The 24491-nt window shown below is 65.3% G+C and overlaps 1 protein-coding gene across 1 annotated transcript; it reads right to left on the reverse strand.

The window, feature by feature from the left end:
- Nucleotides 1-749: 749 nt before the first annotated feature.
- On the reverse strand, nt 750-23506 carry ADGRA1 (adhesion G protein-coupled receptor A1; the record flags this gene model as incomplete). The annotated part of the gene is made up of 5 exons (XM_080822393.1): nt 23385-23506; nt 22810-22933; nt 18360-18505; nt 2493-2591; nt 750-1968 (listed from the first exon to the last, which is right to left on the reverse strand). Exons 1-5 carry the CDS (start codon nt 23432-23434, stop codon nt 750-752), a joined length of 1638 nt encoding a protein of 545 aa, XP_080678519.1. The 5' UTR covers nt 23435-23506.
- Nucleotides 23507-24491: the final 985 nt, after the last annotated feature.

The raw sequence follows: 24491 nt of genomic DNA on the forward strand, positions 1-24491 counted from the left end.
TCTTCTCGGGGCTGGGAATGTTAGAGCCCCAGATGACCTTGTCGGGGCAGGGTACGGTCCCAACAGTGGCTGGCTTTGACATTCGAGTCTGCTGATGGACATTTGGGCACTTCTGAAGGCTCAGAGCCCCTCAAAGACCCCGGCTGGTCCCCTGCAGGACTGTCACAGGCTGCCCCTTCTTCTCACGTGCACCTGGGTTGGGTCACAAGCCCGAGCGTCCATGAGGCTCTCGGGCCTGGGGGGCCGCACCCAGGGCGGCCGCTGAAGGTGGCGGTAGTGACCTGGACCGGCAGAGGGGCCTGGGGTGACAGCCCGGGTCCGGACAGGCAGCTTGCCTGTGCCTTGGAGTAAAACTGAATGAGACACACACTAGACACTAGAAAAAGTGGGGGTACGTCCTGCTGTGGCCAGGCTGGTGTGGCAGATGGGACTCACCCCAGGGCTCCCTATGGCCCATGCCGGGCACAGAGGGTATTTTCCTGGTGGAACACCTGCTCCGTTCCTGGGCTGCCCCCGGGGACGGGGTACTGTGGGGTCCGAAAGCCGGAGACTGGGACGTGGACGGCCCACCTGACCTTCGGATTAGCAGACGCAGACGTGGCCCAAAGCGTCTTCCCTCTCGGGTCCTCCGCAACGAAGCGTCCGTGGGGGTGCCGGCCACTCCCGAGAAGCGAGCCCCCGTTGGCCTCCCGTGCACGACCCTGCTCTGCGCCGCGTTCGTCCGCCAGGGCTCGGTGGCGTCCGGCCGGCTACACGGTGGTCTCGTTCTTCCACGGCCCTGTCCTGATGTTGCCGATGCCGTTGGCGCTGAAGGACAGGACTTCACACAGGTCTCCCTTGAGCAGCCCGTTCTGCCCGGGGCCACCGAAGGGCAGGGACTGTGTCCTCCGGAGCATCTCGAAGTGCACGGGGCCGGAGGGCGGCTCCCTGCCTGGCCTCAGGGGGCAGCCGTAGAGCACCGGGCTGCTGTCGCTGCCCTCGGGCCGGCTGACCAGGGGAAAGGGGTCGCCCTGGGTGCAGCAGGCCAGCGTGTGTGCCCCCAGCGGGCCCTCGAGCGAGCTGGGGGGGCTGTCTGTGCGTGAGCTGCGGGGGCTGCCGTCCAGGCTGGACGGGATGTGGTAGGCGTACTCCTCCGCCACGGCCGTCCGGTGCCGGCTGAAGTAGGGGGGCTTAGTTCTGGCCTGGAGGCCCCTGTGCAGGTGTGGCTCGTGTCCAAAGGCGTCCTCCTCGTGCACGTGGACGTGGGCCTCGTCCTCCACCAGCTGCTCGCAGTGTGTCTTGGCACAGCACGGCGCGGCCGGCGACAGGCAGTTGACGTGGCTCGGGGCGGCCTGCAGGTTGGTCATCTTGGAGTGGCCGGTGGGCGGGTGGCCGAAGCCCCGTGGCTGGCCTGGACACGGCGATTCCTGCAGGCAGGCCACGTGGCCCACCGCGTCCCCGTTGGTGTCGAGCGCAGGGTGGGCGGCGAGCTGCGTGGCGTGTGCGTCCCCGCGGGAGGCGCAGCAGGACCACCAGCAGCGCCACACGTCGTCCCGCTTGGCACAGTGATGGATGAGCACGAAGAGCCCCAGGGTCACACAGAAGGCGCCGTACAGGCAGCTGAAGACCATGTCCAGGACGTGGCCCTGAGACACGGCCAGCGCCCCGAAGGCCCAGGTGGCCGTGAACAGGAGGAGCGTGAAGGCCGCGGCCCGCAGCTGGGCCTTGAGCGAGTGCTCGTTCTGCAGCAGGGAGGCGGCCGGGCCGTCGCGGGCGGGCAGCGGGCCCGGCCGGGCCCCGGGGTGGTGGCCGGCCTCGGGCCCCGCCAGCCGCTGCTGCTCCTCCGCCCGCGGCCTCAGCTCGTACCTGCGCTCCGGGTGCCGCCGCAGCTGGACGTAGGTGCCCAGGAAGTAGACGCAGGTGACCAGGGCGACGAAGGCCGCCGGCCCGTAGAACGCACCCAGGCTGGGCTCCCAGGCCATCCAGCAGCTGCGGGAAGAGAGGCGTCGGTGAGGGGTCGCCCCGGGGGGGCGCGTGCCTGGCCGTCCCAGGGCCGTGGGAGGACTTTCTCTGTGGTGCGTGAGCTTAACCGTGGTGAGGAGACACGGACCGTCCCGCCCGGCCGGCCTCCGCGGGGACAGTGTGGCTGGGAGTCTGGGCTGGGGGGCCGGCCGCCCGCCTCTCGGCCTTTCGTCCCCGCCTCCGTGTCCCCAGTGCTGGAGCCCCCGAGGGAGCAGAGCCAGCGAGTCCTGCAGGCTTAGCCTTTTGGGGGCCCCCGAGGAGGAGGAGCGTGGGGTGGGGGGTGCGGAGCGCGGGGGGGCCGTGTGCACTCTGACCTGGTCCCAGGTGCAGCCCACAGCGCCCAGGGAGGGGGGCTCGGTGAGAAGGGGGACTGCTGGGGGGGAAGACGCGGGGGGGGACGCAGTCCCAGGGGCGCCCCCCAGGTGGTCCGGGCACAGGGAGATGCAGGGGGCCGGGAAGGGGCCTCCGTCCGCCCGGCGCCCGGGACTCACTAGGGCTGGTCCTCGGCCTCCACGCCGTAATTCCTGATGTTCGTGGTGGCTGTGACCCCGCAGACGATGAAGGGAACCCCTCCGCCGATGAGGTAGGACCTACGAGGAGAGAAGGCTCGGTCCCCCAAGGGCAGCCTCCAGCGCTGGGGCAGAGGTGGAGCCCCACGTCCTGACAGCACCAGCCCCCAGCGGGGCTCCTGCCAGAGCCAGGCCTCCCCCGCCCCCGCCCCGCCACCCACCACCCTCCGCTCCCCTCCTGCCCCCTCCCATCTCCTCCCCCACCCTCCCCTCCTTTCCCGTCCTGACCCCATTGCCCTCCTCTCCTCATCTATCCCGGCCCTTATCCCTTCCCACCTCCCCCATCTCCTTTCTGTCTCCCGCCCCTCCTTCCCCTCCCCTCCCCATCCAGCCCCGCCCCATCCCCTCCCCCACCCTCCTCTCCTCTCCTGTCCTCCAACCCATCCCCCTCCCTCCCTCACCCCCTCACACCTTTGTGCGGGCCAGCAGCCCGGCCTCTCAGCTGCTTGGGACGCATCCGGCCTCTGACACTACCCCCAGGACAGGCCAGTCCGGACGGAGTCGGTCCCCACCCCGGGCCTGGCCTGACCTTCTCGCCAGCAGGGGCTCGGCCGGCCGCTCCATCTGAGGACCCTCTGCCGCCTACCGTCCTCTGCTGTCTACCGTCCGACCCGCTGAGGCTGGGTCTCGAGCATGGTAGGAGCTCGCCAGTCCGACCGCGTGAGGGTCACGGTGACCAAGGGGCCGTCTTGCAGATGACGACCGGGAGGGGGTGCCCCCTTCTGGATGCCACAAACACCCCAATGGGCCGATGGCTCTTTGTCCCTGACAAGGGGAATGCCACCGGCCCCAGGTCCGTGGGTGGGAGCAGGGTGACCCTGGAGCTCTGTGCCTCCCAGAATTCCGTATACAGAGAACACGTCCTTCAGAACAGGACAAATACAGACATTTTTCTGACAGAAATAAAACTGAGCGAATTTGTCACCAGCTGACCTTCCAGAAACGCTCAGTTTTGTCCTTCAGGCTGAAGGGTTACCGCACCAGATAGAAACCCCGAAGAACGGAGGACGCCGGAAATGCTAACTGTTAGGGCAAACATAGAACATTTTGTTTTCTCTTGATCAAAAAAGATACATGATTGTTTGAAGGAAGAGTTGTAACACTGCCTAGGGAGTTGCTGACCCACGCGGACTGACGGACGCCGCAACTTCGGCACCGAGACGGTGGGGGGAGGGCCCCACAGGGGAGGCCGCTGCGCACACTTTCCATGAACTAGCGTGACTGTCACGCCAAAGATACGGGACGAGTCCGTGGGCTTCGATCCCTAAGGCAACATAAGAAGTTAATAGGCGAAGGGCTAATGGATAAGTAAAGTGAAATGTGGAAAAATGCTAACATAACCTCAAAGGACAAAACAGGACAGGAAAGGAGGAGCGGGAGAAGAAGTGAAACCGGAAACCAGATGGGCGGGCGGTTAAAACCTAGACCTCCTAGACCGCCCGCCGCCCTGGGCCGGCAGAGCAGGGGGGGCAGGGGCACCACCCGTGTCCGCGGGGGAGATGCAGGGAGGCTACGGCGGCCGCACCGACGCCAGAGGACGGACTTCAGGAGGAGGAAATACGTCAGTGTCAGCACCGCCCGCGGCAGGGCAGGGCGGCCAGGCCGTGGGCACGCGGGGCCAGAGACTCAAACTACGCGAAGCCCACGAGGACAGAACCACCGGGGGGCGCAGACGAGGCCAGAGTCACGGCCTGCGATCCAGACGCCCGCGCTCGGCGTTTGTTAGGACAACCAGGCAAGAGGTTAGTGAAGAAACCGAAGATCTGGGGGCGCCTGGGGGCTCAGTCGGTCAAGTGTCTGCCTTCGGCTCAGGTCATGGTCCCGGGGTCCTGGGATCGAGCCCCGCATGGGGCTCCCTGCTCAGCGGGGGGCCTGCTTCCCCCTCTCCCCCTCCCCCGCGGGTGTTCCCTCTCGCTGTGTCTCTCTCTGTCAGATACACAAATAAAATTTAAAAAAAAAAAAAGAAAAGGAAGAAACCAAAGACCCGAGCAGCGACCTGACTCACTTTGCCCCGTGCTCTTCCTGGAGCGTCAGGCTCAGTGACAGACGCACTCACTCCGCCCCCGCTCAGGCTCCGCTCGCCGCGCCGGACACGTGTGAGCCGCGGAGCGAGCCCGGCTCGCCTCCCCAGAGCTGCGACACCGAGTGTCCGGTCTGACCGCCACGGCGTCCGGCCGATGAGCAACGACACGGTGACTAGGAGAACCACATACACTCGGAGGCGAGACGCCCACTTCTGAATCACTCGTGGGTCGAAGACGTCGTAAGGGGGTCTAGAGAACACTTCAAACAAGATGAGAGGAAAACAGCACGTTTCTGGGAGGCGGCGGAAGCGGGCCTGGGAGGGACATTCATGGCCCTGATGTCCGTGGGAAGAGGGGGAGGCTGGACGTTCACGGCCGGGGCTCCACGCGCCGAGGCAGAGAGAGCCAAGTAAACGCGGAATCCCCAGACGGAAGGAGCCCGAGAGCCAACGAGCAAGGCTGAGGATGACCAGCCCAGAGTGATGTCCACGGCAGACGGACGGCCCTGCCCTCACGCCCCGCGGGGCCGGCGAGAGGAGGGGGAGGCAGACGACCCGGGGCGAGCCCGTGCAAACAACCGTGGCCGGCACTCGAGCGGCTCAGAAGACATGGGCGAATTCCCCGAGAAAATACAAGTTAGCAACAGCGAGACGAGCATCAGAAAGCTGAAAACGCTCTAAGATGTTGGTTCCAAGAGCCACAAACATCCAACAGAGAAACTCCCAGGCCCCCCGAGTGCCACCGGGGAAACCGGTCCCCGTCTGAGGGAGAGACGACGCGAATCCCTGCCCAGCGCGCTCTTCCAGACAGAGAAGGAGGCGCCCTGGTCGGACAACCCGCGGCAGAAAACCCATGGAGGAGACACCCCGGCCGGTGAGACTGACCGCAGACACGCAACGTCTCTCATGAACTCGAAGGAGCTCATCCTGGAAGCACAAGGAGACTCCATGAGATCGTTTCACAGCCGCGGTAAGAGCGCTCGGCGGAATGAACACACGTTTGTCATGAGAGACCGCGGCAAACCGGGACAGACAGGCTCTCCTCCGTCAGCCGGGCGGCATCGAGGGCAAAGGCTCGAGGGTCCAGCCCGGGGCGCCGGCTCCGAGCCGCGCTCGTGTCCACGCGGCGGGCCCACAGCGGTGTAAGAGGGACGGGGTCTGCTGGGGTGGGGGAGGGGGCGAGCCTGGCCCCGCAGCCTGAACCAGGGGGCTTGTTCCCGCGGATGCGCGCGGGGAGAGGGGAGGAGCCCTTTGGGGTCCAGCCTTGCACGCAAAGCGGGGCGGTGAGCCAAGCCAGAAAAGACTGTAGGAAAACCCCCGATTGCTTGTAACGGCTGGAGGAGAAGGTCGCAGGTGAGCGTGTGCCGGCGGACCCGGCCCGGTGTGGGCCCGGTCCACGGCCATCTGTGGCCCTGTTCCCAGCGCTGACCAGGCTCGAAAGCCCCTCAGAACCTGCAGAAAGCCACTTTCCCCGAGCCATGCCTCCACCCTCCAGGGAGACGAGGACCCTGGGGTTCCCGTCACTCCTCCGGTAATGCAGGGGAGGCCCAGAAGCGGGGAGCGCTGGAGCCTGTGGCAGGACAGCGTGAGGCTTGCTCTGCCCCAGCAAGCGTGCTGCCGGAGCTGGTCCCTCTGGTGTCCCCAGGAGGACAAAGAGGCCACATTGCTAAGCTGTCAACACCTGGGGGCAGCTGGCCCTGGAGACCCCCTGTTGGTGCCCCCAGGCAACATAGCCCCCTCGACCCCTGGCCAGTCCAGGAGCAGGACACCATTCCCAGCGGACTGACCGGCAGCCAGGGCCCTAGCACCCCTGGCTCCTGGGGACCGCGCCCTGCAAACCCTCGCAGCCGTGCATCCTGGAGGATGCCCCACTGCTTCCGACCAGGCCTCTCAAGCCAGGGGTGCCTCTTCCTTGGCTGGGGCTCCCCCTGCCTCTGCCTGAGCTGTGTCAGCCCCAAGTAGCCAAGCCCCCTGGACGGCGGCCGAGCTCGGCTCCCGGTGCCACCCGGGCTCTGTCGGCAGAGGGCGCTGCAGGCCGCGGCAGGGCCCCAACCCGGACGCTGTTCTTGTGGCTGCTGGGCATTCGGCACGGTGGACAGGCAGGACATCTGCGGGCCTGTCCCGGCCCCGATACAGACCGCTCTGCACTGGCCTCCGCGTGCGCAGTGCCCGGGGTCACCGGTTGACGCCAGCCACACCCTCTCCCTTGGGGGCTCCTGTCCTTCCCTCCTGGGCACCCTGCCCTGCTGTGCTCACTGACCCGCCATCTCTCGTGACACTGAAGTCCTGTCCGCTGGATCGGCAGGCCTGCACGGCCCCAGAGGACACTGGCCCATTTAGGACCACGCACATGTCTGCATTCCCGGGTCCCCACACAGACCGCCCAGGGCAGGTCTGCCGGATGTCTGGGAGCTCACCTGGCTCCTGCCGGCAGACCAGCCTCTTCCTTTAGGGCAGGGTTCCTAGAAAGAGGATGAACCAGGACCCCGAAGAAACCCCAGCTGCTGCCCTGTGATGCCACGGAGGACCCCAAGATGTGCACAGGGCAGGACCACAGGCCCCTGGGGAGAAGAGTGGGGTGGGGGACAGGCCTAGGCTCCTGAGAGCCTGGGGACAGTGGCAGGGGGCGGTGGGACCGCCAGTGACGGGCGGAGCGCGGAGCAGAGCCATATCCTGGTTTGGGTGGTCTGATGAGTCAGTGCGGCGTGTGCGGGATATGCCCGTTCGGGAACATGAGGTCCGTCCCTGGCGCGGGCTGGTGACGGCCCCAGAGCTGGGGTGTGCTGACCCCGTGCTGCGGAGGGACGCTGCAGATGTGGCTGAGCCGTGGAGGCAGGGACGGGGGTGGTCCAGGCGACCTCATGTCGTCGCGGGTCCTTACAAGGGGACGCGGAGGTCAGACGGGAGGGAGGTCCTGCATGGCTGTCTGGGAACCAGAGGGGGACCGTGAGGAGCGTAGACGCCTCCAGAAGAGGCAAGAAACCGCCTCTCCCGGGAGCCTCCTGGGAGCCAGCCTGGCCACACCTGGATGCAGCCCAAGAGACCGACTCTGGGTTTCTGCCTGCCGGGCTGTAAGAAAGCGAATGTGCTGTTTTAAGTCAGTAAGTTTGTGTTTGTCTGTTACATCGGGAGCAGAAAAGGAACACGGTCCCGAGCCACGCACTCTCCTAACGTCCCCCACGGCGGCACGCGGCCGGAGCTGGATGTGGGTGTGGCTTGGAGAGGGGCCCCCTCAAGGCGGTGCAGACGCGCCTCTAGTGGCCGCGAGTAGGAAACCTGTCTGTAACCCACGTGACCCCACGCTCCTGTGAGGCGCTCACGAGGGGCTTTAACAAATCGGCAAGACAGACAGAAGGGCGGTGGGGAAGAGGCTCGAACGGCTGCGCCACCGAGCGAAAGCCCGACGCCCTCAGAAGCGTGCCCCAGCCGGGGAGCACGGCGGGCGTGGGGCGCTGCCGGCAGCCGGGGAGCCTGTGGGGGTGAGCACTCCGGGGGAGCTGGGCGTCCGGACCGCAGCGTCCCGTCCGCGGGAGCAGGCGAACTGGGCCCCGGCCCTGCGTCAGCCCAGCGGGCCAGATGCAACCCACGCGTGTGTCTGAGAAAAGCCACGGGCCGCGAAGGAGCCAGATGTAAACAGTAAGGCCCGTGGGCCCGTGTGTACTCAGAGCTTGTGACCGGTGCTGGCAGAGCCAGTGTCTGGGGACGCACACTTGGGTGGAAGAACCGTGGAAAGTGGCAGAGAAAGTCCCGAGAGAGAGGGCTGTCGGCTGGGCGCGAGCATGACCCCAAGGGCTGTCGGCTGGGCGCGAGCACGACCCCGAGGTTCCTGGCAGGGGAGGCTTCCGTTTCTCCCCGTGAAGGCACAAGACAAGTTCTGTAAGCATGCAGGGAGGTTTAGGCTTTTTTTTTTTTTTTTTTTTTTTTTTGGTGCAAGTGTTCTATTTAAAAAACAAAAAAACAAAACCCCAAACAACCCAGAAGGAGAACGGAGCAGACCCCCTGAGCCCCTGGTGCAGGTTGGTCAAGGCCACACCTGACCGGCGGCAGCGCCGGCCTTGGGGCAGTGTTAGGCCCGGGCCCAGCCTGGCACACGTGCCCGTGACCGACTGGAACCGGGGGTGTGGCGGGAACAGACCAGCTCCTGGGACCCGGCGGGACTCCAGGCAGTGGGCACAGGGCCCTCCGGCAGCTCCTGACACCAGGAGCCCGGGCCACACTTCAGCCACCACACACCTGCCAAATCCCCGCACACGGGACACGGCTCCGTCTTAGCCCCCCCGGAAGGTCGGCGCCGTCCACACCACATGCCCTGTTCCCGTGCGCTCAGCTTGGGGGGCATGCGGTGTGGGCCTGTGCACGCGCACACCCCCCCAGAGGGCCCGCCCAGGCCGGGAGCTGAATGTGACAGGTCAGGGTGCCGGCCGCTGCACCGGGGATGGGCGAGGGTGGGCCCTGTGTCCAAGCAGGAGGCCCCCTGGGAGCCTGCCCCTTAGTTCCGGAGGTGGAGACCAGAGAACCATCTGGAAGCCTGTGTCAGGGCTGGCCTGGTCAGCAGCGCACGGCTGCGGCGCCCTCCAAGCCCTGTCGAGATCTCTGCCTGGTTAGTCCCACGCGGCCACTGGCTTCCTCTCCGCCACCAGACGAGCAGGTGTCAGCCACGGGGGAGCCGGGGGTCGGCACCGGTGCTGGCTGCTGTGGGCCCGCAGGACCCTCACCTTGGCATCTGCGTCTCAGAGGACGGGCCGTCATGGATGCTGCCCATCAGAAAGAGGGACGGGCCCAGGACACGGCCGTTCACGCCCCAGAACTGCGTGGCAGCGACGGTTTCCCTGACGTGAACTTTCCAGCCACTGGGCTCTTCTGAGCCGGCTTTGACGGCACGAACGGGCCATCCAAGCAAGCCTACTCTGCCCGCGGGCAGCTGGCAACTGGCCAGGCCTCCAGGGCCACTGGAAACCCCGAACTTAAAGTCCCACTACCGGCTTCCCACCATGTGTCGGCCGCGCCTCTCCTCGCGTGTGGTCACTGGGAGCCATGCTGGGCGTGCGTCTGAGGAGCCTCAGTGTTAGGGGTTTGCTGGACATGTAGGAGGTCAGGGCGAGGGCCCTGGCAGGAGAATGGGGACCCGGGACAGCTGAGACGACGCTGCACGGGCAACCCGTTCTCCTGCCCAGACAAGACCATGGCAGCGTCCTGTCTACCCGCCTCTGCAGGGGTGACTGCTGCAACGCGAGCCAAAAGAAAGCCACTAACCATGAGACGTCGGTCCCTGTCACGAGCTGAGGCGGTCAGTCTCCAGATGCCTGCCCATAAGCCCCACGGACACGGTGGACGGGGCCAGATCACAGCCCCGACTGACAACCCTGAGCAGCGCGAACCCACAGCGGGCCACGCTCGAGGTCCTGGAAAGAGCTTGTAGAACCCCCTACGCTGCGAACGCGGCAGCCCTCCGGGGAGCCCTGTGCTCTGCTGCCTGGCACTCTGTCTGGTCTGCCTCTTCCTTCCTCGGAGCGACCAAGAACCCGGGCGCTAAGGGAGCAAAACTCCTGCGACAGAGAGAAGGGAGACGGGCACAGCAGACTGTCCCCCCTGCAGCTGGCCCCGGGTTTCAGAGCCAGCAGGGGACCCGGGATGGGGTCCGGCCACCAGCTGGGGCAGTGAGCCCACCTCACCTTCCTGGAGGGCTCCGTCCACTGGCCGGCCGCACCTGAGATGCGCCTCGTTCCCCCCAACACAGACGCAGGAGCTGCGGTCAGGTGAGACCGTCACAGAGCGCGTGTCCGCAGGAGAGACGCAGGGACGGGGGCAAGCCAAGGTGTGGGGTTCTCAGCAGGGTCCCGCCCCATGTGCCTAGGGAGGAGATGGGCGGTGGCGCTCCGGGCGGGGCGGCCAGTGGTGGGGAGATGGGCTGGGGGTGGTCTGCAGCCCTTGGGGGCGGCCCTGGCGGCGCAGCCCCAGAGGCCCTGAGACAGCTCTCTCCACCCCGTCCATCTGCCGGCACCGCCCCCGTTCACGCACGAGTTGCCTCTTGTGCTCGGCGTGGCAGCTGTTGTGCCTCCGTGGCCTGTCTGCGGGGCGTCCTCAGAGCGCACGCCCTGTGCCTCTCCTCAGCGGCTTGTAGTGCTTCCCCCCCGGACTTGCAACAGGTGTCCATGGAGGAGGTCGCCCGCCACGTGCAGCCACAGGCTGGTGGGCCACCACGGCCGGGCTCGGATTGTCCCCCAGGGGCCAGGTACCCGGCTGAGTCCGGCTTTGGGCCCGGTTTCCGCAGACTTCTTCTCTCTCCTCTGGAGCCTGTGCCCTCGCCTGCTGCTGACCATCCAGGTGGACCCCGGCCCGGGAGGCAGGGGGGTGGGAGGGGCACTCGGGAACTCAGGCTGGTGATAGGGAGCGGCGGAGGAGCCCTTCCAGAGACTGACCTCTTGGGCCTTCCGGACCCCAACTGGCCACCCCGGCAGAAGACACTTCCCTCGCGTCCCCTAGGACTGCCCTGCTCGGGGCTGTCTTGCTGGCGCCCCCACTCACAGAGTCAGCGCCCGCGACGTGCTGGCACCGTCGGTCGCCGGGGAGCCGTCCAGGCTGGGTGCGCATGAGGCGACGCAGCCCAGGTGAACTCGAGCAGCACGAATGTCCCGGGGGCCGCTGTGGGGCCGCGGGAACCTACCCCAGGCACTGCCCCCACACGGGATCCGTCTCCAGGCCCAGTTAGCACCCTCTGTGCCCGTCGCGACTTTGGAGCTCCAAGCGATCAGACTGACGGTTTTCGCTGAGACCAAGAGGCCCTTCCGCACTGTCTGAGTGTCCGGGCTGCCCACCCGCAGTTGCCACATGGGTTTGGAGAAGCTGCTTTTGGAGAAGGGGCCCTGGGGGTCATGGAGACAACGTGAGCCACACCCGTGCTGAGCCCCGGGCACGAGACGGCGGCCCAGACGACGAGGATGCGCCGAGACACGGCGGTAGCGGGATTCACTCCAGCAGGTGACAGCCTGTGGTGCAGCACGAGCCCTTCTGCCTGAAAAGAGCTCGGATGTTCCCAAACCAAGGCCAGGACTTCTGCCCCCAGGGGTGGGCTCACGGGGTCACAGGAGGTCATGGACATCGGCCTGGGTGGCTCGTGCTCTGCTCAGCGATGGCCCTGGAACCCCCACCCCTGTGCGGGGCAGCCTCCCGCTGGGTGCTGCACAGGCTCCTGGGGGCTCCTGCGGCCGCGTTGGCGGGGGGCACTGTATGAAGAAGCCGAGGGTGGGGGCCAACCCGTGCTTCCCAGCACATGCCCTGCCGTCCCAGAGGGGCTCCTACAGCTGGAGCCCGGGGCACTGTCCCTCCGCGTCGGGGCCCAGCCTGGCTGCGCACTGGGGAGTGGGTGAGCGAGTGTCCTCCACCACGGAGCTCACAGTGTCCAGACGAGAGCACCTGGATCTTGGGGCAGCCGCGTGTTTCAAGAGGGAGCACCAGACCTTGACAAATCCGGAAGGACTTAGGAGCCCGTTATCCGAAAGGCCGGCGGAGGAGGTGACGTTGAGGTCAGGACGTGATCGCGGGCGGCTGACTTGGGGACTGGCCCTGAGCATCTGGAGAGCCACAGCAGGGAGGCCCGTGTGGTTGTGAGGCGGCGTCCCTCGGCCCGCGGCTCCAGTCGGAGTGCGTGTGTCCCCAGACTCACCGGCAACCCCACCCCAAGGGGAGTGTGCGGGAGGCGGGGGGCCGTGCGCATTTGTGAACTGGGGCTGTGCTCTTGTGAAAGGGACCCCGGAGACCCCCGCCCTTCCACCCACAAGGACATGGCAAGAAGTTTGCTCCCGCCAGAACCGAGCCCGCTGGCCTCTCCGCAGGCGTCTGGCCTCCAGACTCCGTGGTTCCGCTGTTCGTAAGCCCCAGCCGGCGGCAGTCCCGGCACGGACGGAGACCCTCACGGAGAGACGCGAAGCCTGGGGAAGGTGCGTCTACCGAAGGGGGCTGGGCAGTGCCGCTGCGGGTGCCAGCACGGGGCTGTTCTCCCTGGCGCTCAGGGCTGGAGCCGGGCCGCGGAGCTGCTGTGCCGGAAGTCTCTGCGGCGTGCTGGGGGCCGTGGTCCTTAAATCGCCCAAAGCGTGGCCCACGGAGGTGAGAGGGGAGACGTGTGAGTAGGCGTTCGAGCGATCCAAGGAAACACCCGATCAGGTGCCCGCAGCAGAACGTGACCTCTCGGAGACGGGGGCCGGCGATGCCCCTTGTTCTGTGGACGCGGCGGGTGCAGAGTCTGCAGGAGCAGCCTGGTTCTTCCTCCTCCCGCGTTTCTGAGCCGACCGACCCCTCAACTCGCCTTTCTTCTCCAGCCACGTGGTTGGAACGAGCCGGGAGGCGGCAGGCGTGCGGAGGCGGGGGTGGGGGGGCTGCCCCAGGCGGCCTGGCCGGCTCTCCGTGGGTTTCCTCCGCCCCTGCTGCGTAGGCCGCCCTTTGTGCTGGGCCGGGGCCTAGGAGCGTCCGCCTCCTCCGGGACCTGCAGGGTCGGCGGCGGGGGCGGCTGAGCGGCCCGTCCCGAGGAGACCCGGGCGGAGCGGCAAGCCGGCTTCCGGGGCAGAAACCCCGTGTGTGTTCTGCTGCTGGCGGAGGATCTGTGCGGACCCCCCACCCGGAGCTCACCTCTGCGGCTTCATCGACGTCCTCACCGTCCTGAGGAAATATCACACCCGAAGGGGCTGAGACCCTGGGCGGCAAAGCCAGACGTCGGACTCGAGGGCTCGCCCGTGCCTGCCTGGCCGGCCTGCTTTCTGGCCACGCCGTGAAAGTGCCAGGGCTGATGCTGGACCCCAGCTGGGCCCTCAAGAGGGCATCTGTCCCCGCCTCGCCCCGCTGGGGCAAGCCTCCTGGTTGTGCCTTGGTGGGCCTGCGGGGCACACAGCCGCTGCCTCTCTGTGAGTAAAGTGAACTCGCCCCTTGGAAGCCTCGCTCTTGGCTCTTCCCGCGGAGCGCAGCTTCTGACCGACCCCACGGCTGTGCTCCCGGGACCTGCCCTCCCGCCGGAAGGGAGTGCTTACCCGCCCGAGGCTGGGTTCTTCCAGACTCAGTCCTGTGACTAAAATGGAGTATTTAAGGCCAATTTAAAAAATATTGATTGAATCCCTAGCATTTCCTCATCGAACCTGCAGGCGCTGTGGGCCGGGATCTGAGGACACAGCCCTTCCTTTGGGCCCGGGGAGGAGGGCAGGGGGGTCTGGGCATCTGGCCGTGGGCCCTCCAGCCGGCATGCTGGGGAAACCAGCTGAAGGCCGGGGCCAGGCTGGGCAGCAGTGGGCAGCCCTGCGTGCTTTGGGAAGGGGAACGCACAGCCGGGCTTCCCCTCTGGAGGAAGGGAAATTCTGCAGGGTGGTGGCACCACCAAGAACGAGGCCTGTGGGGGATGGGGAGGTGCAGGGTTGGGGGCAGAGTCAGGGCCTGTGGGCTCCCTGATTCAGGCTAGGGGACGAGAATAATCTGGAGCCATGCTGGCTTTCCGACACGGGTGATGGGATGCTGAGATGAGGACGTGGGTTTGGGGTTTGTTCCTGGTGGACACATGGGGAATGCGGGGTTGGGATCCCTTCCACGTAGATGCACTGGTGGGCACTGTCAGGACCCCCAGGGGAGGCATCGGCCACCATGGGATATGAAAGTCTGGATCCGGGAGCACATGGACACTGTGGGATGGGGTGGCTTCTGGCAGCAGAGACCCCCGGGGTGTCTTGAGAGAGAGCCCGCGTGATGGGCAAGGTGCAGTGTCCTCGCATCAGAGAGGCCCTGGTGGCGGGGGGGGGGGGCTGGGGCCGGCAGTCTTCCTGTGTCTGTCACCTGGTCCTGCCCCCACAGAGCAGCCCCTCTCTTGGGCTGACCCCTCTCATGCCCTCCACCCAAGGTCATCACCTTCCAAAATGCGTCCTGCACTTCCCAGCACTGGCCTTGCCTAAGGACCACGCCCCCTGCTTGAGAAAGGCAGAGCACCCCGGCCGAGATCCGCACCCCAGCAGAGTCTGTCCCCGAGCCCCACCCCCCAAGGCTGTGGACCTGTGTGCTACACGTCCCTATAACAGGGACGTCCCCTCCAAGCCACGGGCCACTTTGGTGGAGCTGGAGTTTCCTCCCCTCAGCTTGACACTGAAGCTGGCACAGGTCTCGAGAGCCCCCGCCCCGCCCTGAAACCCAACTGTCCGGGGAAATTGAGCAGCGAGCTACACAGCCAGTGAGCCAAAGACAACAATCACAGGAGAATCAGAAAATATTAAAATGAATGATAAAACGTGCCCGCATCACGCCCCGAGAGAAATGGCAGCTGGGACTGCGTACGATGAAGATGGAAAGACCTCGAACTAGTCTAGCCTTGCGCCGTGGGGAACTAGTGAGAAGACGCGCAAACGGAGTCCAGCTACAGGCGGACGGGAGCGGCGGGGACCGCGGCAGGAGTCGTAAGACGCGGAAGAGCAAAACCACACAGGGAATGGACGGACCCCACGCGGGCTCTTTAAAACTGTCCACAAAACTGGTCGTAACTGCCAGCCAGACTGACTTAGAGAGAGGAGGTGAGAGAGGGAGAGACAGGGAGAGAGCGGGTCCTGTTGTGCTGGAGGTCCCAGCCAGAGGGATTAGGCAGGAAGAGTTAAAATAAAAGCTGTCTGGACAGGACATGTGTCCCTGTGTGCCGATGACGGGACCACGCGCGCGCACACACGGTCCTAAGGCATCCACAGGAAAGCTCCCAGCTCTGGGAACAAACCCAACCGGTCTTCGGGACACAAGACCAACACACAAAGTTCATTCGTGCCTCTGCACGTAAGTGATGACCGACCTGAAGACGGAGAAACATGCCAGTAGCATAAAAGCGATCCTGAGGAAAGAGGTCTAACCCAGGCGGTGTGGGAGGCGCGTGCTGACAGCCGTCAGTGTCCCCAGCAGAGGCCTCGTGGATCCTAGGACACGGACAGCCGTGCCGTGTTTACGGATCGGAAGCTGTAAAGTCCTCGTGTCGACCTCTCGGCTCCCGGGGCTCTGTCGGGTCCGGGCTCCACCAAAACCGCAGTGACCAGTTTTACAGAAATGGAGAAACGGATCCTAATGTCCATACGGAATCGCGAGGGACCCTGAATAGAGGAAACAGTCCTGAAGCCGAGAGCCTCTGCCCCTCTGCTCCCTGAGCCAGCCTGACTCGAAGGCAGCACGTGTGACCCCAGACCAGGGGTCTCAGCCTGGCAGAGCCCCCCTCCCCCGCCTCCGCCGCTGAGCAAGGATCGCCCCCAGGGCTCAGGCCGGGGGTGAGGGCCAGTGAGGCCCGAAATGCTCTTCCAATCCAGAATCCTGCAGTGTTACGTGAATGGGAATGGGAATCTCTGAACGGGCTTGGTTTCCCCCAAAGCAGCGCAGAGGGGGCCTGGGTAGCGAGCTGACCCCGGTGCGGGAGCGGGGAACGCAGGGCCCCACAGGCCCCCTCCCCCGCAGCAGACCCCTTCCCGCATCCCTGCGGCCACCTGGCAGCGAGGTCAACGTGAGACGTGAGACCGCTGGCCTGTTTCTCAGAGAGCCGCGCTCTGAGTTCACGCGGGAGGTCCTAACGCAAACGACTTCCTTTTCACTTGTCATCGGAAGACGGCAGAGCGGGAGGACACAGGGGTGCCTGCTGCCTGCAGACGGTACACGCACCCCGGGCCCGCCACGGGTCAGCGGGACCTGCTGTGCAGCTCTGCCCGGCATAGCGAGAGGCCGGGACAGCACGAGTCCTGGGGTCACTTCCCTCCCCGGGGGACTCAGGAGCTACAGGCCTGCAGAGGCTGCGCTCAGGCTACCTGCCGCCGTGGGAATGGGATCGGGGACACAGACTAAAGGATGGTCCCTGGGGGCCAGTCGGAAGAGCCATCGCGGGTAAGGGTGCCTCTGGCTAGGGAGGTGTCTGGGAAGACAGACTCTGGCCCCCAACCTTTGGGGTCCCCGTGACCACCCCCGGGCCAGGCCTGGCCGCAGAAGGCAGTGGAGGAGTACAGGCCCTCTGCAGAGCCCAGAGCCAGCGTCCAAGCCTTCCGAGTCTCATCCCGCAAGAGGGGTCATCACCTAGGGAGCTGCCGGAATCACATCACATGCCCCCCGCACCCCTGCCCCCACTGTCGAGCATTCGTACCAAAGAAGGGGACATGGAGGGAGAGGTGACAGTGGTTTCCAGATAGCACGGCAGGAACAGCGAGTGTCCCTGCGTGACCTGCAGGTGCGACATGCCAGCGTAGAGCACAGCCACCGAGCCCATGCCCCTCTTGTCTAGGTCCCCTGAGCCCACAGCTCATGGGGCACATGCCCACAGAACCTACAGCCCATGGGGCACATGCCCACGGAGCCCACAGCCCACGGAGCCCACAGCCCACGGAGCCCACAGCCCACGGGACACATGCCCACGGAGCCCACAGCCCACGGAGCCCACAGCCCACGGGACACATGCCCACGGAGCCCACAGCCCATAGGACACATGCCCACGGAGCCCACAGCCCATAGGACACATGCCCACGGAGCCCACAGCCCATGGGGCACATGCCCACAGAACCTACAGCCCATGGGGCACATGCCCACAGAACCTACAGCCCATGGGGCACATGCCCACGGAGCCCACAGCCCACGGAGCCCACAGCCCATAGGACATATGCCCACGGAGCCCACAGCCCACGGAGCCCACAGCCCATGGGACACATGCCCACGGAGCCCACAGCCCACGGGGCACATGCCCACAGAACACATGCCCACGGATGTCCCGGGCCCACTGCTCCCAGAAGGACCTGGGAGTCTGGTTCATTATGTGCATGTGGCACCATCGGAGAGAAAGGCTGCAGAATTTTCTGAGGCTGCCGTGTTTTTCTTCAAAAAGCCAGGCAGCTTTTCAATCGATGACAGACCAGGACGTTCATTCTGAGAGTGATTCTTAAACCCCAAGGAGCAGGGGCCTCCCTGGATGGAGGAACAAGGTAGGGAAACCCTGCGCCCCCCCCCCCCACCCCAGCCGGCGTCGGCAGCAGAGTGCCACGGGCCCTGCTAGCTGTGTGGCGACGGGCGTGCGAGCTCCGGAGACTCCGTGTCAGAAAACCGAGCGAGGTCACCGCATTTATTAAACAGCACGGGGCGTTGTTTTCTCTGCCTCAAGATGAGTCCCTCGGACGAGTTTAGGTCACTGAGGTATTTCCCGAAGGCCCTCCCGGTTTAGACCTGGGCGGAGTTCAGTCCAAGGGGCTGAGTGTCCATGCCCCTGGGCCCAGGCCACAGCCCAGCAGCAGAGGCGTCGGCTGTCCCTCACGGGGACCACCTCCCAGCCCGGCCGAGTCCTGGGCTTCACAGCAGCCTGCCACCCAGCCTTGAAAGGCCCAGGCCACGTGGCCACCTCGGGATTGGTAACCAAGCCTCAGTTTCGTCCAGCTAAGGAGCTGATGCCTCGGCCCACGGAAGCCCATGGACGGGCTGGAGGCAAGACCGGAGCACTGACCCACCCCCCAGAGCTCTCTCCACCACAGCCCCTTGTGGTGTGCAGCTCAGTAGCACAGAGACACGCCCGCAGGCCCCTGGACCCACTGACTCTGGCTCCAGCCCCCAGCACCCCGACATCCCATCTCTGACACCCCACCCTGCACCCAGTGCCCCGGCCCGCCCCTGGCCACCTGTGCAGACTGGCTCGTCCTTGGAACCCAAGTTTCCCTGTGAGCCCATTTGCTGAGACCCCCGGAAGGGAGCCCAGAGCTGGGGCCCTTGGCAGCCGGTGGTGGAGGCGGCAGGGCACGCGTGCGCTCGGGTACCTGAGCAGGGGCTGCTTGGGGTACGGCGGCTGGTCTGCGGCCGGGCACGGGGGCGCTTTCTTGGTCACCTGCTCGTAGATGTTCCTGGCGGCCACCCCGATCCACAGCATGCTGGCGAGCGTGGAGTAGTGCAGCAGGATGCCCACCTGCCGGGAGGGGCTGCTCAGCCGCGCCGCCTGGGCCGCGTGCCCAGCATGTTGCCCTAGGAGACCGTGTGCTCCCCAAGTTCTGGGTCTGGGCCCTCCCACTGCCTGTGCTTTCTTAAGGGCCAACTCAGTAGTGACAGGGAGTGACCAGCAGGAGGGCACGTGGGGTCCCCAGTGAAGGCAGATGTCCCCCTTCACAGGGAGGTACGTGGGCTGCTGAGGCTCTGGCATGGGGTGGCTCTGCTGTCCTGAGGAGGGACAGGGCTGGGAGCACACGGGCCTATGTACACGTGCCCAGGGTCAGCGTGGCCAGGACGTGGGACCCTGAGGGCTCCAGGAGGGCAGGTGCCCCCAAGTGGAGGGCGGGGCGGTCCTGCAGCAGGGGTCTCCCCAGCAGGATGGCCTTGCGGGGTGAGTATGACAATTCAGGGTCAGATGCCGAAGTCCACTCCCCACAAGGCCACGTTGCTCGTGGCTCCCAGCAGCTGCCCCGGAGGGTCCCCTGGCCGCACGTACTTCCCTAGTGGATTATGCGTTCCCGGGCTCGGTCTCTGCCTGCTTACCTGTGAAGCATAAGCTGACATTTCACAATGACAAGTAAATTATGGCTGTCGTTGGAAAGGGCACAGATGTGTAAGGAATACGGAGACTCTGACTAAAGCTAACGCTGTCTCGCAATGATTTATCAAATCCAGATTCCGTTTTCACTTCGTGGAAAGCTCTAGAAGGATCGATGAGAATGGGACGGGCGGAGTGGGACCCCAGAGTTGTCTGTGGTTTTGGATGGGCTCCCTGCACGCATGTGGCAAGTCCAACCTTCTCCTCGGCCTGGCCGGGGACCTGGGGGGTGAGTGCTTTCTGCACCCGAACCAGAGGGAGAAAGGGGCCACGTCTGCTTGGCCCTTGACTGAAGTACAGTGAGTCTCTCTGTTCAGGGGACAACAGCCTGGCTGTTGTCACAGATGAACAGCAACGGCCATGAGTCCCCGGAGGAGGCTGGGGGTCAGGAGGAGAGCGGGAGGGGCTGGCTTCCAGCCTCGCCGGGACCAAGACCGCGCGTGCCCACGCGGGGGCTGCGGGAAGAGTAAGCCGCAGGACCCGGCTTCCCAGCGCCCGCTTCAGGCTGGACACAAGGGGAGGTCCTAGGGACCCCACCCTGGCTTCCGGACAAGGCTGCAGCCACTCTGGGAAGGAGGCAGCCACGGGCCATCACACCGCCGAGCCCAGGCCCGTGTGGACGCTGACGCATGTTGTCGCGTGGGACCACCGGAGGCCAGCTGTCTGTGCTCGTGATGTCACTTAGGACTGCAATCAGACTCCCGGTCATCTTGTTGCTATAGCAACCGCCTGTCCTCCAGCCGACCAGCGCTTCAGGCCGCGTGCCGGGCGTCATCTTAGCCTGGGTCCGAGCCACACCGGGACGGGGGAGGTGGTCCAGGGCGCCCCGTGTTCAGGCGCAAAGGCGGAGGCGAGCTGTCCCTTGTCAGGGTGGGGCAGGTCTGGCTGCGCCCGGGGGGGAAAAGCACGTTTGCTCAGGTGAATTGGTTCACGGACACGTGGAGGCTGAGACGTCCCATATCCGAGGAGGGCAAGTCGGAGCCTGGAGAGCTGAGTCCGGGGGCTGGGCACCGATGTCGCAGCCTGGATAGGCACACAGAGAATCCCTCCCTCCTCTGCCCTTGTCCCTAGGCCCCCAGGGGAGTGGATGAGCCCCAGAATGGGGAGGGTACCTGCACACATGCCCCAGAGTGATGTCTGACCCAATGTGGGCCCCGCAGAGAGTCCCATCGACACATTGAAGCGAACTCTCCCATCTTCTGACACCCCGTGTTTCAGCTGTGTCTCCTTGGGCCTGCCCCAGTCCAGCACGTAGCGGGCATATCCGGGCATGCTGGGTGAGCCAGGCGTGGCTTCCGTAATAGTGACTGACACTCCACTGGCGTCTGCTGATCCCACGCCTGTGTTCCAGAACCGTCAGGGGAGAGCAGGGAGCAGGGAGGCCGGCCCCCCATTCCCTCACCTGGGCCCCAGCTCTGTTCTCTGGAATGCACACAAGGCCCTCTGACCCTCCTCGCCTGCCGCAGAGCTGGGCAGCCCAGCCAGGGCTCGCGTGGCTTCATTCCCAAACGTGGGCCAGGTCCCGATGCATGTTTGCAAATGAATGAGCAAATGACTCATGGTCCTGCTCGCTTGTGGGAACGTGGGCAGGAGGTCGGGGGGTTTCCGCTGCAGAGCTCGTCGGCTGGCTCCTCCGACGGGGGGCCTGAGGCCTGTCACCACAAGGCAATCAACAGTTTCTCACACACGTCCTCTCTGCAGACCGCCGTTCCCTGGACCCGACCAGGCCTGCGCCGTCCCGAGGCTGTCCACCCGGCTAACCCGCCGGGGCTCAGATGCCGCGAGGACACCAGTATCTGGGAGTCCCCATCGGGGCTGGTGCATAGACACAGTTCCCAGGTTTTTGGGAGGGAATGGGCTCCCCAGTGGGGCCGAGGAGCCTGGGGGGCCGGCTGCAGGGCCCGGGAGCGGCAGGCTGCTCCTTGCCAGGGTCCTGGCCTGGGGCGTGCTTGAGTGGCCGAGTGAGGCACGAAGATGGCTCGCCGCGGGCATCGCTCCTCCACAGGCGCTCATAGGTGGAACGTGGTTCGGTTTTCCTGAGCCCCCACTGTCTCCATGCCTCTCCACAGGCTGAAGGAAGCCGGTCTGTCCCTTGGCGTGTGTCCACGTGTGTGTCGGCAGCTTTTCTGCAGGGGCCCATGCGCGGGTGTCCGAATCCGACCTCTGATGGGGCGGACAGCCCGGGTGGGGGTTCCCAGGCAAGCGTGCTGACCCGCAGGTGCCAGGGCTCCAGAGCGGGAGCTCAGCGCCCCGTCTTTCCCCAGGGCCCCCCTGCGGGAGCAGACTCTCCCCGCCTCTGTGCGGGGTACAGGCCACCTCGTGTGCACAGATCACCATCAAGGTTGGCACTGTGGCCCCTGGGTGTCAGGTAGTCAGGCCCCAGCGGCTCCCACAGCCATCAGGAAGTGCTGAATTCACAGAAAACGGCTGTACGGGCAGCAGCATGACAGCCCGCGGATGCCAGGCCGAAAGCTTCCCTCCATGTGGCCTAGGCGGATGACAGAAACCCAAGAGGGGAGTCCTCGGTAAGACTCTCTTCAGTCCGTGGGTCAGCCCCCCTCTGACTCCTGCCTGGGTACTGGAGGGGACCATCCATCTGGAGGTCACTGTCCATCTGGAGGGGACTGTCCACTTGGAGGTCACTGTCCATCTGGAGGGGACTGTCCACCTGGAGGTCACTGTCCACCTGGAAGTCACTGTCTACCTGGAGGGGACTGTCCACCTGGAGGGGACTGTCCACCTGGAAGTCACTGTCCACCTGGAGGGGACTATTTACCTAGAGGTCACTGTCCATCTGCAGGAGATGGTCCACCATGGAGGCCACTGTCTGCATCGGAGGAAACCCTACCTGGAGTTCACTGTGCACACAGAGGTCACTGTTCAGCTGGGCTGAGCTGGAGCTATGAGCAGGGGGACTGGGCAAGGAGCTGGAGAGAGGAGCACACGGAGAAACTTGGCTTTGGGGCCACCTCTCTTGGGCCTGGATCACACTCGGCAGCACAGGGAACCAGGCTGACTGCTGGGGGAAGGGTCTCTTCTGAGCTCTGACCAAGGGTATTTCCCCCCTTTTTAAAGAAAAGCCCGGTGAGGCCACAGGGAGGGAAGAAGACCATTTGGTGACTTGTTCTCAAGGCTGCGACGCTCTGAAGCCCTTTTACCTGAGGGGGAGCGGAACTTTCCAGAGCGAGGTTGGGGGGGTCTGCCGCAGATCCACGTGGGGGCTGTGCCTCTGTGGCCCGCACTCCCTGGCCAGTGGCTGGTGCCAGAGCTCCTCCTCCCTGACCAGAGCCGTGGCATCAGCATCTGTGGGTTCTCATCTGGCCGGGGGCAGGGGAGCGGGGGGCCCCTTCCCCGTGCTGCTACCCCACCAGGCTGTGGGAGGGCAGCTCCCGTCTCTAACTCTGCGACCAGCATCCAGGGCTGGACCGTGAACGTCCAGTTCGCTGGTCAAGTGGAAAACAAATTCTCTGATGTGACCTGATGCTGAGCGAAACAACGGGCCTCCCTGCGGGAGAAGCCGTGATACGGGCGCCCGGGGCGCCCGACGGTTCCCTCCGGGAGACGCATCTGGGCAAACCCTCGAGCGTTAGTTCATAAACCGGACCACGATCACAGCTTTCCCCGTTGGTAGCAGGGTGGACACCCACTTTACATCCTGTCACACACGAGGACGAGGAAACACTCACCGCCTGGCACAGGACTGGGTACTTGCTGCGGTTGACGCCGCCGGCAAACACCGTGAAGGTCAGAGCCGCGTGGAAGCAGAAATTCAGGAGCGCGTGCCGGCCCTTCCTGCTGATCCGGATGGCGCTACGGGCGACGGAGAGGTCCCGTCAGGGCCCAGCACGAGGGCGAAGCGTGCGGGCCAGCCCCCGGCCGACACACAGCTGACCCTCCCCCACCAGACTGACGGGCACAAGGCCAAGCTGTGCGAGGGTCCTGGCGGCCGCTGTAACCTCCCCAGGATGCGGGCTCTTGGAGCACGTGACCCGACCCCGGGCCATTGGAGGAAGAACCTATTTATCTGATTGATAAGAACACGGAGGCCCCCGAGGGAAGACCTAGACGGAGGCCTAGAGTGGGAGGGCGTGGCGGTCCCCGAGCCCTCGGCCACCCTCGGCTGCTGTCAGGGCCACCCCGGTGCTAGGCCGGTGATCTAGGAGGTGCCTTCCGGGGACTCCTCGCTGCGCGAGGGTGGGCTCACTGCAGGGTGTCCACGCGCTGGTGAAAGCATGCTACCGGGAGGCAGGGCGGGCCTTACTTCTGGTGCACGACGTAGGTGATGACGCAGGCCAGGAGGCAGAGCAGCATGACGGCGGTGCAGGCGTACACCACGGGGTGCAGGAACTCCCCTGGGTACTGGGGCAGGGAGAGGACAGTCTTCAGATCCTGGGAAGAACACAGAGCAGACCGTGTGAGCAGGAACCAGGCACCCAGTGCAGCTGCCTGGATCGCCCCCCCATCCGGCCTGTCCCCTGCAAACCATCAAGGATGTCTGCGTTGGGGACAGGGGCCCTGCTTCCTGGGAGTGTGCTTGTCTGAGGGCCCCAGACCCGCAGGCCCCGAGTGTCCGGACGGAGCCCTCCAGAGTGGCAGCGACTCAGGGCAGGTGGCGGAGCCCGACTTCCCAGCCTCAGGCACCCGGACATCCTGCTCTATAGAGTCTCCCAGGAGAATTCCGGGTCATGTCCCGGGAGCTGACTCCAGTCCCAAAGAAAGAGCATTTGCTGGGATGGGATGGTGTGACGGGATGGGGTGGCCCCGGTGGGGTGGCATCCCGGTGGCATTGCAGCCCCGGGTCGAAGGCTGCAGGGCAGGCCGAGGGGCGAGGGCCCTGGCCGGACGTGGGAGCTGAGGGGCTCTGCCTTTTCGTCCGTCAGACTGGTGAGGTGAGCTCTCGCGATGTCGGCAGAGGCAGCCCTGAGATTTACCGGCTCCGGGACCAGGTTCCCAAGCCACCAAGAGAAAACGTGGCAGCCAAGCAGAGCGTCACATGGGCGGGCCTCGCACATCCCGCCGGGCACGCAGCAACCAAGCCCTATGATCGTGCGAGGGAGGAGAGGGCCCTGGGGCACAGACCCTCCTCTGCGGCGCAGGCCCTAGAGGTGCCGGCGGGAACCCTGGCCTCGTGCGCCTCTGACTCTGACCTCTGACATGCACTGAGCAATGTTCCAGACCCTTCATGTGCTGTAACTCACCGAGTCACGAGGACACCCAGCTGTGGACCGAAACCCGTCCCTACAATTCAGGGGTTGGAGTCCTCGTGCCCCACGTGCCTGCAGAGGAGGTGGTGAGACTTTATGGGGGTGACCAAGGTCACGAGAGGTCACAGGATGAGGCCTGTTCAATAGGACCCGCGTCCTTTTGA

The sequence above is a fragment of the Martes martes genome, assembly GCF_963455335.1.
Source record: "Martes martes genome assembly, chromosome: 14".
Lineage (NCBI taxonomy): Eukaryota > Metazoa > Chordata > Mammalia > Carnivora > Mustelidae > Martes > Martes martes.